This window comes from Mytilus galloprovincialis, chromosome 14, assembly GCF_965363235.1.
Source record: "Mytilus galloprovincialis chromosome 14, xbMytGall1.hap1.1, whole genome shotgun sequence".
Classification (NCBI taxonomy): domain Eukaryota; kingdom Metazoa; phylum Mollusca; class Bivalvia; order Mytilida; family Mytilidae; genus Mytilus; species Mytilus galloprovincialis.
Window position 1 is genome coordinate 66181123 of NC_134851.1, and position 21289 is coordinate 66202411.

General features: G+C 32.4%; 1 protein-coding gene across 1 annotated transcript; it reads left to right on the top strand.

Annotated features, from left to right (window-relative positions):
- Positions 1 to 1059: 1059 nt before the first annotated feature.
- Positions 1060 to 17200, top strand: LOC143058548 (tubulin delta chain-like). Its single transcript, XM_076232048.1, has 12 exons — positions 1060 to 1244; positions 1566 to 1661; positions 2206 to 2258; positions 4532 to 4610; positions 5721 to 5779; positions 7684 to 7825; positions 8554 to 8706; positions 10177 to 10272; positions 12908 to 12980; positions 13500 to 13644; positions 15449 to 15609; positions 17067 to 17200. The coding sequence occupies exons 1-12, from the start codon at positions 1150 to 1152 to the stop codon at positions 17133 to 17135; spliced, it is 1221 nt and encodes a 406-aa protein (XP_076088163.1). The 5' UTR covers positions 1060 to 1149; the 3' UTR covers positions 17136 to 17200.
- The last annotated feature ends 4089 nt before the right edge of the window (positions 17201 to 21289 follow it).

A 21289-nucleotide genomic window follows, 5' to 3' on the forward strand; every position in this document is an offset into this window, starting at 1 on the left:
ATTCTCTGTCAATTGAAGAATGAAATATCTTTACGGGAAAAAATTCTCACCGTCAAAAATAAACTGTTGGATATGCCCTTTTAAATGAGAGTGGCTGAAAAGTGGAATGTCATGCATCTCAAATCTCAATAGGACTGAGTTATGTCCCTTGATAATTATGCTTACGAAATAGCATTGAATAATGTGTTAGTTGTGTACATCTTGTAGGATTTCAATTTATGGAATAGCATTGATTCTTACTTATATATGTTGGCATATCAGAAAATCAATGGTATTGTCAATTGGAAGATGTTTATTTGTTAAACAGGTAACTAGTACAACTGTTTTGTGTGGCAATTATCACAACATTAAAGATTATGAATTTACAAGTATCAACGAGACAGCAACAAACGACTTAACCAGAAAGCTTGTTGTGATAATTTTATAACACATACCTACTAGAAGTAGGTTACATTAAGTTTTTTTCAGTTGAGGTTAGCTATGAAGATATTTCCTTAAGTGCATGCAGTATACATGATATATTTGTTAATTGTAAGAAAAACATATTGTTGTACTGTTATACCACTGTCCCAGGTTAACTCATTCAGTCTATGAATATCAATATACAAAATAATATGATACAATTTAACATTTGCCTTGGCAGGGCACCTATTGGTTAGAAATTACTAGGTTGTAAAATTTATTTATTCATATAGTGATAAATCAAAGTGCCGCAAAAATATTCGCTTTTTCGGTTAAGTATAATATTCAAATTTTTTTAATACTCATTCGACAAGTGGAGTGCTCCGATAAAACGGAGGTATATACCAGAACAGAACAGAACCAGACCAGACCAAATGTTTTATAATGATGATTTGATTTTTGATATCTAGGACTCTTTTTTTGATTATTTTTGTTATTTTGTTTAAAAAAAAATAATGATTATGTGATAATATTGACAGAAAATTTTTACGATTATGGACTCCCCCACGAGGGGCCTCTATTTTCATATTGAAGATATTAAACGCGGAAACTTTTTACCGGAGTTTTTTTTAATTTTTAATTTTATTCATTACATCCGGTTGAAATTGAGATTTCGATCTGTTTTTAATTATACATTGTTTTGCAGGACTACGGCAATGTTATGAACAATGACGATTTTAACTGAAGATGTCAGCAGTATTTCTACATGTCGGTCAATGCGGAAACCAAATAGGAAAGGCTTTCTGGAAGAAAACATCACAAGACAAAGCTGTTCATGAAGGGTACAAAAAAAATAAAAATCTAGTCACTTCGGCACACACTGGCCTAGTCAAATTTGCACCCCGTACAGTTATTTCGTCTCCGAGTATTAACAATATATATATAGTGAATGAGTACTTCTTTTTAAAATTTCATGAATCTCATTACTTCTCCCTATCAATTTCAAAAAGAGAAGTCACTTCTCCCTATGATTCTGAAGTGTACAACTGTATGTGTGAGCCCTGATGCATACATTGATATCAACGGAGTAAGGCTAAGATAATATATATTTTCTGTCTTTTTATTTTACCATCATGACCATCACCTATGTTTTTCTATTTCAGACACACTTTTATACACCCTGATGGAAAGCAAAGATCTGTACATGTAGATAGTGAACCAAAAGTTGTACAAAAGGCTTGCAAAGGCCTTAAATTAAGGTAAAACAAGTAAACAGACAAATCAGAAATTGCATTTATTATTGTGATTGTTCTACAATATACTCATTATTACTGTCTAACATGTCTAATGGGATATTTATTATCATCATGATCATTATTATTACAAAATACCAATTTTATTAGAAAATGCTATCAACAGGATCTAGAATTGAAATGCATGTTGTTGGGTTTTTTTTTGGACGCCTGGATCTCATCACAGTTTTGGCAATAATAAAAACTTGCAATGGTACAAAATGCTATAGACATGATAGAAAATAAGATGTGGTGTGATTGCAAATGACACTTGTAACTGTCCACCAGAGACCAAATGACATAGAATCAGCAATGATGTCTGGTCACCATACAATTTCATGAGCAAACCTAATAACAGAATAGCAAGCTATAAATTGCCCGAAGATGATAAATGTAAAACAATTCTTATGAGAATGCTAACGGCTTTCTGTATGTAGAAATGATAACAAAATTAAAATGATCTACAGCAACAAACAATTACACGTACCTGAAAATATTTGATTTTTTTCAGAGATGGAAATATTGTATCTGGGAAGAGAGGAAGAGGAACAAACTGGGCATTAGGTTTGTTGTCATGATAAAGCAAGAATAACTCCCTCCTTTCAATATACATATCCATATATACATGTACTTTCTTTTGATAAAGCGCTTAAGGGGGCTCGCGGGTCTAAATGAAATTTTTTATTTAATATAGGATTTCTCTATATTTTTTCTATAAATGAACTTTATCTTATACTTAATGGAAAAATGAAATAAAAAAATGGGGTCACTGTTCATTTACGCTGACAATCTGCCTTCGAAAGAAGCATACATTTTTGTTAATGTCCTTTTTTTCTGTTGAACTAATAGGAGAAATAGCGGTAATATCGATATAAAAAAAGAACTAAATTACAGAAATCGCTAAAATTTTACAATTATTTAGTTTATGTACAGCTTATTCCAAAACAACAATAAAAAATATAGGTCACCGATGAGTTAAAAAAGATATTTCAATTTTAATGCCAAAAAATGGCATTTTTGCACCAAAGGGAGATAATTTGGAGCTTTTTCAATGATAACTACATTTCAAAAATTCGCTGGGGCCAACACGAATTGATTTTTTGGAATTATTTTTGTACCATATGATAAAGTAACAACTACTTAAGGTAATAAATGAAATTTGTAATGAACAATTAATGTTAAATTTTTTTCTGAAAATCTTACACCTGCGAGCCTCCTTAAGGTTCATGTGGACCCTATAGCTAAAATGGCCGTATTTTCACCTCAAAATTTACTCCTGAGTACAGACAAACCTGCGTATCTGAAAAAATATTCAGGCATAGCATGCCCTAGATAAATGAATTTTAAGTATGTTTTATGTTTAAGAAAAATAAAAACTTACCAGGATTTCTGTGTACTTTTTTTCATTCCTCCAGAAGGTGCCAAAATAAACTAAGTTGGGAAACAGGTTTGAGAACTTCCCCACAGGTAAAAATTAAAGTGAGCATAGACATAAGATGGACAATAGATACCTGACAATAATTGGTTATTTAAACTGTGTACCTGAGTGGACCATATCAAGGTAAACTCAACTGTTTGTTAATTTTATCATCTTCTGCAGAGACGAAAAAAAGTGTACGACAAAATCCAGTTAAGTTATGAATTTTCTAAATCATACAATGCATTTGAATTCTATTTATCTAGGGCATGCTATGCCTTAAAACTTTTCCAGATGCACAGGTTTGCCTGTACTCAGAGAAAATTTTGACGTGAAAATACGGCCATTTTAGCCATAGGGTCCACATGAACCTTAAGATACACAGAAGAACATAGACATTAAACAATATATTCTTTGACAAATAAAGGTTTGCTTTTATAAATTGTGACTTGTTGGACAGTTGTCTCATTGGCACTCATACTACATTTGTACATCTTCTTAAATCTATTTAATCTGATAAAGCCCTGTAGATATAAAGGTACATGTTGAGGAAAGAAACAAATCACTTTTACAGGCCTAGGGTATTGAGTAAATCACTGTAAAATAGAATGATTGGATGTAAAAAGGTTTGGGATCATGATTGATACATTTGTTTTCATAAAATAGAAACAAAGGCTACATAACAAAGGGATATTCAAACTTACAAATCGAGAACAAAATAAAAATCTGACGGAAATACATTTTATGCTCTAAACACAAAGAAAAGACAAAACACAATATAGAGAACTTAAGACTGAACAAAAGGAATCCATACAAAAACCAGGGGTGATCTCAGATGCTACAGAAGAGTAAGCAGAACCTGCTTTACATATGGCACCCTTAGTAAAGGTTTAATATGACAAGGTGCAACATATATGTCGTCATTGTGAAAAAGATATGACAAATATCACATTTAAATTCAGAAACATCTGCTTGCATTTATTTTTGTGATAGTTGAATAATAACAGTTTACTGTTACTGACAAAAGCTTCTAGAATGATTTTAACCAAATTTGCTCACATTCAATAACAGAACATGCAAGTTGCATCTACTATTAAATCTTTTACTGTAAATTCAGAAATTATTGCGTGCATTTATTATTGTGATTTTGTCATTTTAGAGTTAAATGTGTTTTTAATTTTTACCATTTTGAGAAAAATCCTATTTAGTTCATATAAATATTTCAAAATGCAAGTTAAAATTATTGCATTCACAACTCTGTCACATTATTAGCAATAATAAAAACCTCGCAATAATTTCTGAATTTACAGTATCTGACAATTCCAGTATAAACATGGACATGTTTTATATTATTTGGGGATGATTGGCAAACAATTTTTTCTTTGGGAGATTCACACATATTTTATTTAATGATTTATAGGTTACCATGGACTGAAGAAGAGTGGAGAAGATCATATACTAGAAGATACAGCAAACCAAGTCAGGAAAGAAATTGAGAGGTAACAAATATTTTATTGCAGAAAACGTAATAACAATAGTCATGTTAGTATTGCTATAAATGTTATTTTGATTTTTATATTTATATATTTTTGTCTTTTGATATGTTGATCAGAATGCAGAACAATTTTTCAATTTGCTGTAATTTTTATGTTATAAAAGAAGTGGGGTGGGGTCATTTAAATTTGATAGCATCTACACAATACACCTAAATACCTAAGTAATTATCCTTCATAATTCTTTATACCGCCCTAAAGCCCAATGGACAAGTATTGCACTGTGGAGCAAGGGATTAATAACTGACTTAAATCTGAATTCCAAACACAAGGATACAACTATAAAAAAAACCAATTAAGGCTAATATGTTGCCACTTGCCAAAAGTAATTTCCTTGCCATATGCCACTAATACTTGTTTTGGTCAAAGGGAAATAATCAAAGTAATATTGTACATTTTACAAGAAAGAGGTGGTAGATACCCAAGGGATAGTCAAAGTTCAAACTTCAAATTGAAGACAATCTGACGAGCCATGGAAAAAACGGTTAAAAAACCACTTCATATAAACCATTTTCCTTTTCTTATTTACTAGACAAATGATTCATCAAAGAAAAACATAGATTTGTCATCAGCATAAGTTACATAAAGGACAGGTACTTCTGGGTATTTAGATGAATAGAATTATTTATTTTACTGTAGATTTATTATTTGCTTTGGATACACATTTTAGTGGATTTTGTTGGTAAAGGCAAACCAAGAAATAAAATGTTAAAACAATGCATATTTTTATAGGCTTGTCTCATTTGCAATCATACCGCAACTTCTTTTTTTATATTGGTAGCTTATTATTGACAAAACCTTGAAATCTATTTTATTCTAACATTAATTTTTTTCCTTATTCCAAGAAAAGTGGTGCTCACAAAAATGAATTAATCTGCATTATGAACTGTTTGATATATTTATATATAATCATTTAAATCAATTATTCAATATAACCAAACAACACAGAAAATTCAAAGACATTTAGAGGTCAACAAAATCTGCCACAGTAAGTTTACTGGTGTCCTTACAGTATATCTAAATAAGCCTTGTCCTAAGAATTTTATTTTTTCACAGATGTGACATGTACAGTGGTTGTATTATGATGCACAGTTTGACTGGTGGTACAGGTTCAGGTTGGTATTTTTATGTATGTAGGTACTAAAGCTCATGTCAATGAAACAACAATTTTTTTTGACATTTCCATGTTTCATCAATGCCGTGATTGATTTTTGGCTGAAACTGGCTTGTAAAATTATAATCTGCATAATCATGACAATTAATTTAAAAAGAAAATACTTCTTTTTTTAACATAATCTACATGGTCATTTACTTGAACATTGAAGTCCATACTTCAAAAAAATAAAATGATTCAACAACCTATATCTCATAAAAAAAAGTTTATGTCCATATAGTTTTATCCTTGTCCGTCATTCTGCAACAAACCTTTCTTTCAAGTTTAAGTTTTGTTCCGCTCCACTAATTTTTGCCGAAATTACAGGCTTTGGACTCCGATAAATTGTTGAAAATCACAGTTATACAGACTTTTTACCTATACACCTTCAGAAATTGGGGTAATGTTTGGTATGTAATTAAACCATGACGAGTTACAGAACAAGTTAAAGTTTCGTTTCAAGCCGCTTATTGTTGACTTAATTACAGGCTTTGGACTTTGATTAATTGAAGAAAATCACAGTTATACAGACTTTTTACCTATACACCTTCAGAAATTGGGGTAATGTTTGGTATGTAATTAAACCATGACGAGTTACAGAACAAGTTAAAGTTTCGTTTCAAGCCGCTTATTGTCGCCTTAATTACAGGCTTTGGACTTTGATTAATTGAAGAAAATCACATTTATACAGACTTAATTTCTTAACTCCTTCAGATATTGGGCTGATTTTTGGTATGTAAGTTAACCATGATGAGTTACAGATTAAGTTCCTGTTTAAGTTTACTCTGCTATATTTTGTTGAAATTATGGGCTTTGGACTTCAATAAATTGTTGAAAATCACAGTTAATTTATCTATACGCCTTCAGATTTTGAACTGATTTTTGATATGTTAGACTACCATGATGAGTTATGGATCAAGTTTATGTTTCGTTCTGCTATTCTGATTTTCATGTCATCTTGTTAGATCTGCAATACATCCACTTCCTGTTTGGTGATAGTTTGAAATTTAATTAGTCATTGATCAAGGAAAGTTTTCATTAAACTAGTATTGGTCTTGAGAGCTTGATACTATCCATGCACATTTGTGTCCACATGTATTGTTGAAATTGCGGAAATGGGGACTGGACTATTTGTGTCATTCTGACACATTTAGTTTCATTATCATTTAACCATATATATCATGATGTAAAATAATAGTACAAAGGGAGACAACCCAAAACCAATCACAAGGCCTCGTGATATTCCTTTTTGTTGTGTCTCTGTGATTTGAGGAAAAATCAAACTCAACTTTATAGAGATCTATATATTCTAAGAAAAGAGATTATCCAATTATTATTGTACTGTTGGGGTCATTTTCAAACAGAACCGTACATAGATTTCTATATTTTTACGATTAGGATCTAGTTTGTGTGAGGCCATGAAGGAGGAATATCCCATGAACCATTTGATCTCCTGTACTGTGAAGCATCATTCCTAAACATAACCTTACATATATTTGTATATTTTTTAGGATTAGGATCTCGTTTGTGTGAGGCCATGAGGGAGGAATATCCCATGAACCATCTGATCTCCTGTACTGTGCAGCATCATTCCTAAACTAACCTTACATATATTTGTATATTTTTTAGGATTAGGATCTCATCTTTGTGAGGCCATGAGGGAGGAATATCTCATGAACCATCTGATCTCCTGTACTGTGCAGCATCATTCCTAAACTAACCTTACATATATTTGTATATTTTTTAGGATTAGGATCTCATCTTTGTGAGGCCATGAGGGAGGAATATCTCATGAACCATCTGATCTCCTGTACTGTGCAGCATCATTCCTAAACATAACCTTACATATATTTGTATATTTTTTAGGATTAGGATCTCATCTTTGTGAGGCCATGAGAGAGGAATATCCCATGAACCATCTGATTTCCTGTACTGTGGCACCATGTTTGACAGGAGAAAGTCCGTTACAGAACTATAATGCTTTGCTAACACTGTCATACCTTCAAAGGTAAAATAACATGTAATATTTGGGACATTTTATGATAAGCTTAAAATCTTCTAACATAACATCATTTTAATATGATATTAAAGAAAAATAAGAGACAAGAAAAAAAAAGAAAACGAAATCGAGAAATAGATTTGGTTTTAGAAATTTTAAAATATTTGAATACTATACAATTACTGTCTTTTGATGAGGTAAATATGCGGTTTTATTGACTTTTGAAAAACTGATATTCACTGAGGCCTACGGCCGAAGTGAAAATCAGTTTTTCAAAAGTCAATAAAACCCCATATTTACCGAAACAAAAGACAGTAATAGTTTTATTCCGTATTCCGAGAAAAACAAATGTATTTAATGACAAACATATACCAAAACAAATTTTACACGAAACATTTTACCATAAGGTTGCATGTAAAAGCGCGTGACGTTTAGCGCGGTGAATAACACTTTCTCAGGTGAATATGCTTTTTTATTCATAATCCAATTCATATAGAGAAACCTACTAAAATAATTCCAATATAGAATAAACAAAAATATTGAACAGTTTTTTGGTTTGTTTTTTATTGGCAGTTTCTTCTTTTTCTCTACATATTTATATATATTTTTAACTATTCCTAAATATTTTATCAAATTTATAGCCAAACTATGGATATTTTAAAATTAAAATAATCTTTTACAAATGCAGTTTTTGTTTCAGAAATATATTTATAAAGACAAATATTTTTCTTTTTCAGGAATACTGACTGTGTTGTTCTGACTTATAACGATGATGTTCTTGGAAAACTGCAGAGAAAGATGGAGAGCGTTTCTTTTGATACCATGAACACCTCTATAGCCTCTGCTCTAGGTGGAGTATTCCTGCCCACAGATACCATGACACCAAAAAGGTTAGATTCTCTCCCCTTATATAAAGTGACCATGTTTCTTTGGATGCCATGAACACCTCTTTAGCCTCTACTCAAGGTGGAGTATTCCTGCCAACAGATACCATGACACCAAAAAGGTTAATTTATCTCCCCTTACTATTATAAATTCAGAGTTTTTGAATATCACTTTTTACATAATACATATGTATATTATGAAAAAACCACAATAATTTCATTAAGTATACAAATACCTAATGTTAATTTGTTGGAGTACCAAAAATATTAGATTTGTTTAAATTAGAAAAGAATTTGTAAAATACTGACATGAAAAATAGCTTGAATTGTCTCCCCTTACTCATTAAAGATTAAGAAATAAACATTTTTCACCATAGAAATTTATTTCATTTCACTTTACATAATACATTATAAAAAAATCACACTATACACAAATTCTTAAAAAAAAGTCCCCTCATGTATTAAAGGGAGCATACAGATAGTTTCTGACTCAAATCTACATGACATAGTTATATGCTTACACTTTTAGGTTTGATGCGTCCCTCCCTTATATAAAAATGTGTAAGAAATAATAACCCATTTAAAACAAGCTATATATTGTCAGTTCTTTCACACACAAGGTATGGATTGCTTCCCCATATGTTAAATGTTGTAAATAGTCTCAAAACAGTAAAACATGGTCACTTGCTTACAATAAATAAAAAAAGACTTGGTTATTTTCCCCTTGCACTAAAAATGAAAAAAAAATGTTGTCCCTTTTGAAAGATTTGATTCCTTTTACAAAAAGTTTAGATTAACCCCTAGTAATTGACCAAAAATGGTGTTTAAAGTTTTTTTTATCTCAAATCTACAATAAAATTGTAACATCTTTCCTGAAAATTGTTGATTAACTATGGGACAAGAGTTAATTCAGATATCAAAGGTCACCTCTTACACCATGGTCTCCTATAACATAAAAGGCGGTAAACACCCCCCCCCCCCCCCCCCCCCCCTTTTCACATACTAATTTTTCGTTTTGTCTCACCATGTTCAAAGAATTTGTTCATTATAACTTTTGTCAACAATGTAATCACTTTTACATCAATTTGAATTGAAAGAAGATTATTTCATGGCCTATTTTTCTGTTATTAATTGCTTACTTCCTGGAACAGTAGATACACGAGACAGTAGATACAGTTTACAAGGTTAAGAGGAGTTAAGCAATGCATTGTATAGCTGACTATGTGGTATGGGGTACTGTGGAGAGTAAACAAAATATTGTATCTAAATAAGATTTAGTTATAATATACTTTAAGCTGACTATGCAGTATGTGCTTTTCTCATTGTTGAAGGCCATATGGCGATCTATAGTTGTTTTAATTTCTGTGTCATGTTTGTCTCTTGTGGAGTGTTGTCTCATTGGCAATCTTACCACATCTTTTTTATGTTGTTACATTTTTGTATTCTAATTGCAAGTTCATAATTTTTGTTTTGTAGTGGGCCAAGTATAGGTATGGAACCTTGGGAGATGATAAGATCAGTGTGTCCACTTCCTGCAAATAAATTTGTACAGGTCCATCATATAGCTAAGAGGTAAGTTAAAATGATTAAGTCAAATATGTACTTTAAATTCAGACATTAATGAACACATTTATTGGTGTGACACACATGCAAGATTATTTGTGCTATTCAGGATAATCATCTGCATGCAAATATATATATCTAATATCAAAATATGAGTTTTTTTAATTGCTAATTCTAATATGACGTGCTTCTTTCGCTTTGTAAACAACACTGTGATAAAATTCTCTATATATCTATACTTAGCGCAGACTCCGTGGTGTACATAAAAATGGCTGTTACAATATACTTCCCACGTAAGTCCACATGTATTGAAACCTATTTGCAAACCCTTTGCCGATTTTATTGTTTTAAAAATTGCAATTAAAAGAATACAAAGTCATTATTTCCTTATTCGGATGCATAATAAAAAGAAGTAATGCACAAGAACTCGGAGAAACCAACAAAATAAAAATAAAATAAAATTCCGCGAAAGTGTATTAATGTTTTTGGCGCATTTAAGTCATTTCAAAATATGACGTCATACAAATGAAAACGCTACAGTTGAAAGTTTTCTGTTACGTGAACCATTGAAATGTTGTTTACTATTGTATTAAAATTGATTATCAAGGTAGGTTTTGTTTGATTTTCTATTCTATTGCATTATTCGCATATTTACTGATTTCAGCAATTCAACATGGCGGCTCCTTAGTTACGAAATGTCAACTTTGGATTTGACGGTAGCTTACGAGAAAAACATGTAAATCAAAGTGACAATTGTTGGTTTTGAGAATGAGACAGATTTTTATTTTAGCGGTTGTTCACGAAATAATCCATGCAAGCTACGGATTTATTAGAATGTTTGAGCTTTATCTAACAGGGAGTAAAAAAGAACAGCCACACACACAGCTTTATATCCACCCTCGCTTCAGTTTTTTTAATGATCGTATTTGTCCTATTAGAATCGAAATAATTCATGGAAGCCATAGATTATTGGAAATTTACACATGGCCTCGGCCGTGATATTCGTTAATTTTATCCCTCGCTAACGCTCAGGATAAAATTCGAATATCACGGCCCAGGCCATGTGTAAATTTCCAATAATCTATGGCTTCCATGAATTATTTCTTAATTATATCACCAAGTCATGCTATTTGCAAAAAATAATAAAACCCCTGCAATAATTTCTAAATTTACAGTTAACAAACCAGGGCTTCCAATTTTTTTTTGAGCCAGCCGGACATTTGATATCTAATCCCGATTTTAATCCCTTAGACTAAGTCATAAAAGGCAATTATGGTAATCAGATGGCCATCCCAATGATTGACATTAGATTAAAAAAAAAAGCGATATTAAACTTTACTTTGATACATGTATGAATATGATGTTCTGACGTAAACTGTTAAAATTGGCAGTGCATCATTCAAAGTGTGCACATCAGCGTACTCATATCTGCCTTAGACTCTTTATTTGTGCAAAATGACGTTGTCAAAAACTTTCCTTTTGTTTTTAAAGTCACATTATCCAAAACCGGATGTTGACTTGACAATGGTAAAACATGGACCATAAACGGATTAGTAAAATCCGTGTTCGTTTACAAATTAAAGCACAACTGAGTGAAGAAGCTCTTTCCACTTTATTTCTTCAACAAAATACTTGAAATGAACGTAAGATACAGGTATCAATGATAATTTTAGGAATTTTGAAGAAATGTAGGATGCATAATTAAATTTCCCACCTGTGCACATGTGCACACGTGTTATTGTTCATACAACGTAGTTTTGACAATTTTTCATTTAAAACCTTTTTAAATGTTTCATCAGATCATGTTTATCAATGTATTTATTATAATTTTAATCTTTTGGACTATATTAATTAGATACAAACCGCTGAAATGTACGAAAATAATTGTGAATAGACCGATTAATTTATACGATGCCCGATACTGAAAATAGTTTACCTGTCACCTGAACAGGTAGTTTTCAGCTGTTCAACAACTAATTAGCCTTGATTAAAATTAGAAAGTATAGAAGTAGGGTTGTTTTGATAGTAATTAATCATCATGTCACTTTATGACCGGAAATGTGTGGCTGTTAAACTGTTAAAGGCAAAAGGTTGGGTCAAAAAGATCGTGAATTATGTTAAAATGACCGAAAAAGCCTTGAAAACTAAAAAGTAGATGACTGTTTCATGCTTTGCCCAGCCAGACTTTTACCGAACATTATACAATTGTCCGGAATATATGACCATTTTGGAAGCCTTGATACAAACGCATACTCTTGATCTGATAAACTAATCTGATATAGAATGAAAAAATACATAATTTGGAAAGGAAAATTATGATTTACTGCTACTCTATTAGTGTACACAGAAGATATCAAGAAGTAATTAAAGGATGTCCAAATAGATTGAGGAAATGATCTTTATTTTGTAGTTATAATGTCACATCATTGAGTGATACTCCCAACTTAAGACTTTATTAGTAGTTTTAGCTTCACATATAGTGTTGCTCCAAATTATAGGAGGTGTATTCTTATCAAACATGTGCTTTTACTTTGCTATTACAGTAAGCAGCTGTCTTGGGCAGGATTACAGAAACATAATAAGGTGCTCCAAATTAAAGGAGGTGTATGCTAATCAAACTTATGTTATATTTAATTTATTACAGTAAGCTATCATGGGCAGGATTACAGAAACAGATGAGTCAAGGCATTAGACGACATGATGGGAAAGGAAATATAGTATCCTTAATATCAGGATTGGGATGTGGTTTACAAATAAGAGAATAATGGGACAACAAAATATGTGCAAACAATATAGAATATAGAAACTTGGACCAGAAAAAAAATATCAAATGATGAAAAACAGGCTACTAAAAATTGAGAATATAAAAAGACAGGCCAAAAAACTATAAAATAGTGAATAACTGGACTAAAACATAGAATAGAGAAACAGAGGCCAATAAATATAAAATAATAAAAAAATGAGCCAAAATATAAGATAGAAAAGAAAAAAATTTGGCTCCTAACTAAAAGAATGGTTAAAATGGGGTTGCTAAATTATAAACAATATTAATGGATTAAATAATTTATTTTGAACTTTAATAATAGAAATTTTCTATTCCTTAGGTTTCATTACTACAAACATTCACAATTGGCTTAACCTGTTTATTTTTTGACAAGTAATCTCTCCTTGAATACCATTTGTTTATTTATACAAAAGGAGAGAAAAATTGATATATTTTCCTTATACAGCATCAGTTTGGTAGTATAGGTAATGTAGTGATAGCACGAGGTGACAGTACAGAGACATTTTACCCCCAGATGACACAGGGGCTGGAGAAAAAGTTCCGTAAATCTTTCAACACTGTCAGCTGGAACCCCTTCCCTATAGATATCTGGACAGGTATGTGTAAATCTTTCAACACTGTCAGCTGGAACCCCTTCCCTATAGATATCTGGACAGGTATGTGTAAATCTTTCAACACGGTCAGCTGGAACCCATTCCCTATAGATATCTGGACAGGTATGTGTAAATCTTTCAACATGGTCAGCTTGAACCCCTTCCTTATAGATATCGGGACAGGTATGTGTAAATCTTTCAACACAGTCAGCTGGAACCCCTTCCCTATAGATATCTGGACAGGTATGTGTAAATCTTTCAACACGTTCAGCTGGAATCCCTTCCCTATAGATAACTGGACAGGTATGTGTAAATCTTTCAACACAGTCAGCTGGAACCCCTTCCCTATAGATATCTGGACAGGTATGTGTAAATTTTTCAACACTGTCAGCTGGAACCCCTACCCTATAGATATCTGGACAGGTATGTGTAAATCTTTCAACACGGTCAGCTGGAACCCCTTCCCTATAGATATCTGGACAGGTATTTGTAAATCTTTCAACACGGTCAGCTGGAACCCCTTCCCTATAGATATCTGGACAGGTATGTGTAAATCTTTCAATACGGTCAGCTGGAACCCCTTCCCTATAAATATCTGGACAGGTATGTGTAAATCTTTCAACACAGTCAGCTGTAATCCCTTCCCTATAGATATCTGGACAGGTATGTGTAAATCTTTTAACACGGTCAGCTGGAACCCCTTCCCTATTGATATCTGGACAGGTATGTGTAAATCTTTCAACACAGTCAGCTGGAATCCCTTCCCTTTAGATATCTGGACAGGTATGTGTAAATCTTTCAACACTGTCAGCTGGAATCCCTTCCCTATAGATATCTGGACAGGTATGTGTAAATCTTTCAACACTGTCAGCTGGAACCCCTTCCCTTTAGATATCTGGACAGGTATGTGTAAATCTTTCAACACTGTCAGCTGGAACCCCTTCCCTATAGATATCTGGACAGGTATGTGTAAATCTTTCAACACTGTCAGCTGGAATCCCTTCCCTATAGATATCTGGACAGGTATGTGTAAATCTTTCAACACGGTCAGTTGGAATCCCTTCCCTATAGATATCTGAACAGGTATGTGTAAATCTTTCAACACGGTCAGTTGGAATCCCTTCCCTATAGATATCTGGACAGGTATGTGTAAATCTTTCTACACTGTCAGCTGGAATCCCTTCCCTATAGATATCTGGACTGGTATGTGTAAAGGAACATGTTTATATAGTCATGATAGCATTGACAATTACATTTCGAGAGATATGATTATTAAATTGTGTGGTTATGCCAAGCTCTGCATACTATCCTATAGAAAATATGTCATTCTTTGAACATTTAATTTCGTGGTTCCAATGAACCCACAAAATCAACAAAAATTGGTACCCAACAAATAATAATGAATCCACATTACACTGAAATTTTTGAGAGAACACAAAAAGAATAAATGGCAATTCAGTAACTACAAATGTTGGTGATCCTTCTGCTGTTGTTTGCTCTATGGTCGGGTTGTTGTCTCTTTGACACATTCCCCATTTCCATTCTCCATTTTATTATCTTTTTATAGGAAACCATAAATCTATATGTTGATAAGGTATAAAACAAAAAGTATTAACTAACTGTTCAGGGTTTTTAAGAATGAGAGAAGTACATACATCATGTACATTAGAGAAGACGTTACTAAGTTTTAAAACTTGTGTCTAATCCATTTGTCATTTTGAACAATAAAATATGTTTAAACTATGTACATTATGTATCAGTAGAAGTTTTATCATATACATGTATCTGCAATAATCTATTGTTTCAGCCAAAACCAACAGTATTGGACCAAAAGACACAGCTTCAATAACAGTAGCATCGAATTCAGAGTCAATAGTAGAATACCTTGAGACTGTCTATGAAAGGTCAAGGGTCAAATTCGCTGCCAAAGCATATCTCCATTGGTACAACAAGTATGGAGTTACCAATGTAAGTAGAATAGTGTTTATAATTTAATTTTTCGATGTAGCGCAACATGTCTTCTGATTCTCTAACAATGTTTTGTCTATCAGCTCATGGACATAATTTTGTCATGTGACCATGACATCATCAAAGTTTTCATGATTTACTCTAGATTGAAATGGAATTTAGAATTAAATAAGAAGGAATGTCTGTAACTACGTGGGTTATTCAGTGTGCACCACATTTTTGCTAATATTTCTTCATAGACAGAAAAAATATTGCAGTCATTCTTTTAATACACTGCAGCTGTACTACATTTTTTGTATTTGGGCTGTCAATTCGCATTGTCCGTTTAATCATTTGTCATAGACAATCACTCACCTTATATCAACTTGTTTATGACCTTAACACTGCATTTTCGTAGAGTTTTATTTATGAATTCATTAAAAGTACAGGTTAGCTGACTTTTCGACTTCATATGCTCAAAATTTTAAAAAGTTATGAATTTTTTATTTGGCACAGTTGTAGGATTGCAGCATATACAGAATAACCCGACAATGTCTTGAGCTCAATAAATAGAATAACTAATCAAAGAATTTGAATATAGAAAATATTAGACCCGTGACCAAACAACATGGATAATTAACTCATGCACATGAATTAATGTGTTACAGTTATTTGGTTAATCGTTGAATATTTTTCTCTGTTCTGAAATTTTCAATTATTTATTCTATCAATAAAAGTTTATTCATTGTATCTGTTCGAAGTAAAACTGAGAATGGAAATGGGGAGTATGTCAAAGAGACAACAACCCGACCATACAGCAGATAACAGCCAAGGCCACCAATGGGTCTTCAACTCAGCGAGAAAGTGTTTTTATGATCTCACTTTCACCATGAATGCTTGAAGTCAAATATTTGAAACTCATGGATGTTTTAGTATGTGTTGAGCTATATAACAAAAAGTGACAATAGTGGATCCACACATGTCTATGTATAAGTAGTTACTCTGTAATCACTAGCAAGTCAACACTAAGGTTGTGAGTTGGAACTGGTGCACTAGACTCCAATCTTAATTGACTAGGATTGTTAGCTTCTCTATCGAAGGTCAGTGGTTTTCTCCAGACACTATGGCTTCCTCCGCCAATAAAAAAACTGGCCATCATGAAATAGCCCAAAAGCAGTGCTAAAAACAGGCGTTAAAAATACAAAAAAACAACTCAAATTCAAATCTTATGGCTAAATATTTAGTCAATGGTAATAGATATGTAGCTGATCATTTCATGTCAAGAAAAACAAAGAATAATGAAGTAGTTGCTTTTGAAATCCTGGTCTGAAAGCATTTGAAACAGCAACCCGAAAACACACTTAAATGCATTTTAATTTTTAAAAAAGAAGTGTTTTGAAAATGAGTATTCAAAGGAAATTATAATTTATCAGAACAGTGTAAATTTTTGAAGATTTTTATTTTAATCTTTTTTTCAGGAGGATTTTGAAGAAGCTTTTGATGTTGTAGAAGACATTATACAGAATTATAAAAGTGCATTTTCATAAAATATAAATGAAATTGATAATTTTTAATTTTTTATGATCATGAAAACAAATGTGTGTCTTATGTCTTTATGTTAGTTGTTGTTTTTGTTGAGCCTGACTTGTATAGCAGAAAGCTTAACATAGGGATAGTGATTCAGTGGCATTTGCTAACCTATACCTGATATTATCATACCTTGCAAGGTCTTCATAGATATAGGAAGATGTGGTGTGAGTGCCAATGAGACAACTCTCAAATTTAAAACAGTAAACCATTATAGGTCAATGTACAGCCTTCAACATGGAGCCTTGGCTTAATCTACATGTATAGAAAAAAAAATGCCTTTCACTTGACCTTCACCTTATTTCATGGATCAGTGAGGTTAAGTTTTCTTGGTTATGTCCATATCTCAAATACTATGAGGAATAGGTCTACCATATTTTGTGTATGGAATGATTGTTTGGTGTACATGTCCATTTGGAAGGTGTAGTCTGTCCTTGACCTCATTTTCATGGTTCAGTGGTTAAAGTTAAGTTTTTGTGGTTTTTTTTTTTATTCTGTATGCAATAGGTTAACTATATTTCTTGTATGAACATATTTTACGATATACATGTAAGTCTGACATATTTTATTTGACCTTGACCTCATTTTTATGGTTCATTACTTAATGTTTAACTTTTGTTTTATTTTTTGTTTTTTCTAATACTATTAGCAACAGGTCAACTATATTTTGGTGCGTGTTTTGATTGTAAGGTGTATTTGTCTGTCTGGAAATTATCATCTAACTATTATCTCAATTTCATGGTTCATTGGTCTATCTTGAGTTTTCCTGATTCAGTTTGTTCATAGATACTATATGCAAAAGGTCAACTATATTTAGTTGTAGCATGTTATATGATTGTAAGATGTAGATGTCAGTCTGGCAGGGCTCATCTGACCTTCGCCTCATTTTCATGGTTCATTGGTCAATATTAAGCTTTCCTGGTTAGGTTTGTTTCTTCGATGTGCAATAGATCACCTATATTTAAAGTATATTTAATTGTAAGGTGTTTATGTAATTCCAGTTTAGTTTATCTGACCTCATTTTCTTGGATCATGTCAAATTTATCTAATAGTTTTAGTAAAGCTTTATATTTAAGACAATCAAAATAATATTAACGGTTAGTAAAGAAAGGGAGACATTTCAGCATGTGTACGTTTGTTTGTATAATCAAGATGCTTAAAACCTGCTATACAGGCATACATGACAAAGCTTCTGTCGTTTGTATGTGCATTGGGGTTGAAAACAGAATATTGTTTTGTATGTAAAAGAGAATCTACTAAAAGGAACATTCAAACATGCAAATTTCTCACTTATTATCTGTACCGGTAATTTAGATTTTAAAGTATTATAAGAACTATTTTGTGTGTAAGGAATACTCGCAAGGTTTACATGTCTGTTTGGCTTATATTAGTTTCTCTGACCTTGGCCTCCTTTTCATGGGTTCATTGACAACTTTAAGTTTATGTGATACAAGTAGTAAAACTTGACCTTTTAAACTGTCAACATTAAATATATCATAGTTATTAAAGCACGCGAGCCATTTCAGCCTGGGCACTTTTATCAATCTGTTAAAATGTTGACTGATCCAAAATGGAGGTCCAATTTAATATTTTTACTTTTTGTATTGATCAGTGTTGCATGTCTGTAGTTATGTCATCTTCTAAGATACTATAACCAATAGGTCAACTATATTTGTTCGGTGAAATGATTATTAGGTGTACCAAAATTCCTATACGTTTTGCCAAATGCAGCAATATATATAGGCTCAAACTTTTACTTGATTCTAGACTTACTCAAAGATTTAATTCGAAATTTAACTATCACTCTAACTCGAGCTTGATCTCAAACGCGATTGGTAGTCAGTCTCATCTCGTGTATTAAATTGTTTAAATATTTGAATAAGCTCTCGCTGCGATCTTGGAACAGTATATCTTATATATATATATATATCACAGTGTAGATACTATTCTGTACGCTATCCGGAAGTCGCGATTTTCGAAGCGATAATTTCCAACTGGCTAACAGGACGGTTTTGCCTACGGTAACTTTTCTCATCATTTGTTTACTCCTACATCTACAAAGTGTTTTGAACATCTTCAATGTATATTTAGCATCATAAATACGAGTAACTGTAACAAAAACATGCATTAGAATATAAAATATACGTGAGCATCACATCAACTTGGTAGAAAAAAGTGAAATTGATCGACAATTTTGCTCTCGTAGTACAAAGCAAATAATCTTTTATTGCAAATATTTGTATCAGTTTACAGTTAAATATATACTGTTTCAATATTCTTTTCGTATTTAAGTAGAATATTTGTATTTCCCATAAAAAATATGTTTTCCTTGAGGATCCCAGATTTTTTCACTGTATGACCAGTCGTGATTTTGAAGAAAAAACAACAGCAATTTCAAGGTATATACGTGTATATGTGATATTATGAACATGTAATTACTTTCATCAGACAATACAAATATATTTCTGATGAATTTTTTAAACGGCAAAATAATTGTATTTTTTGTCGAGCGTGCAACTTTTGTTGCAGAAAGCTCGACATAGGGATAGTGATCCGGCGGCGGCGGCTACGGCGGCGGCGTTAGCTCACTTCTTAAAAGCTTTATATTTTAGAAGGTGGAAGACCTGGATGCTTCATACTTTGTATATAGATGCTTCATGTTACGATGTTTCCGTCAGTCACATGTCCAATGTCCTTGACCTCATTTTCATGGTTCAGCGACTACTTGAAAAAAAGTTCAAATTTTTGTAATGTTGAATTCTCTCTTATTATAAGTAATAGTATAACTATATTTGATATGTGCGTACCTTGCAAGGTCCTCGTGTCTGTCAGACAGTTTTCACTTGACCTCGACCTCATTTCATGGATCAGTGAACAAGGTTAAGTTTTGGTAGTCAAGTCCATATCTCAGATACTATAAGCAAAAGGGCTAGTATATTCGGTGTATGGAAGGACTGTTAGGTGTACATGTCCAACTGGCAGGTGTCATCTGACCTTGACTTCATTTTCATGGTTCAGTGGTTATAGTTAAATTTTTGTGTTTTGGTCTGTTTTTCTCATACCATATGCAATAGGTCTACTATATTTGTTGTATGGAATGATTGTTAAGTGTACATGTCTAGCGGGCAGATGTCATGTGACCTTGACCTCATTTTCACGGTTCAGTGGTCAAAGTTAAGTTTGTGAGTTTTGGTCTTTTTATCTAATGCTATATGCCATAGGTCAAATATTTTATGATCTTTATGTCAGGCGAGCAGGTTTTATTTAACCGTGACCTCATTTTCACGGTTCATTGCACAGTGTTAAGTTTTTGTGTTTTTGGTCTATTTTTCTTAAACTATAAGTAATGTGTCAACTATATATGTTGTATAGAAGCATTGTTATCTGTACCTGTCTGCCTGGCATGGTTCATCTGACCTGGACCCCTTTTTCAAGGTTCATTGGTCTTTCAGTTATCTTGGTTAATGTTAAGTTTATGTGACAGTTGTAATAAAGCTAAGCTTTATACCTAGGACTATCAACATAATATCAATGATTAGTATAGAAGGCGAGACATTTCAGCGTGTGCACTCTTGTGTTCCATCAGTCTAATTTAAAATCAAATGCCTAAAAAGTAATGCATGATTCGCTTGTGTACTTTGTAATAGTGTATTGTTACAGTTAACTGTTTAGCTATTACATTTTTAAAGATTATTTACACCGTCCGCCGTTGACCAATTGATGATAACATAAATCAAGCTTGTCTCTTTTAAAATAACAAAAAATGGATAAAGACAGCTTTGCGCAGGGAGATAATTCATGTGATATAATTTTGGTAAGTTTACAGAAATAGAAGGTCCATAATGCATTAGTCGAGTAAAAATGGAGCAATTTCAGAAAACTTTAATGATTGGTTTAGGAGGTGTTGGAAATACCTGATGGGTGCCCCCATATAATGCAATGTTCAAGTCCGTATCTTATATAAAGTAACCCCATAAAAGGTTTTTACTAAAATTCGAAATAGACGGTGCACAATACATTTATTATCATTTATGATAAGGAAACCGAATAAGATTAATTTATAGTTATATCAGTGACGGATTCAAAACAAGGGGATCCGGCAGTTTGAAAGCCT

What these genes read in the sequence shown, in the direction of transcription:
- LOC143058548 (XM_076232048.1), top strand. Translation starts at nt 1,150, where the DNA reads ATGTCAGCAGTATTTCTACATGTCGGTCAATGCGGAAACCAAATAGGA. An exon ending in TGCAAAGGCCTTAAATTAAG is followed by an intron (nt 1,662 to 2,205) that starts GTAAAACAAGTA and finishes GATTTTTTTCAG; the next exon opens with AGATGGAAATATTGTATCTG. An exon ending in ACAAGTATGGAGTTACCAAT is followed by an intron (nt 15,610 to 17,066) that starts GTAAGTAGAATA and finishes TCTTTTTTTCAG; the next exon opens with GAGGATTTTGAAGAAGCTTT.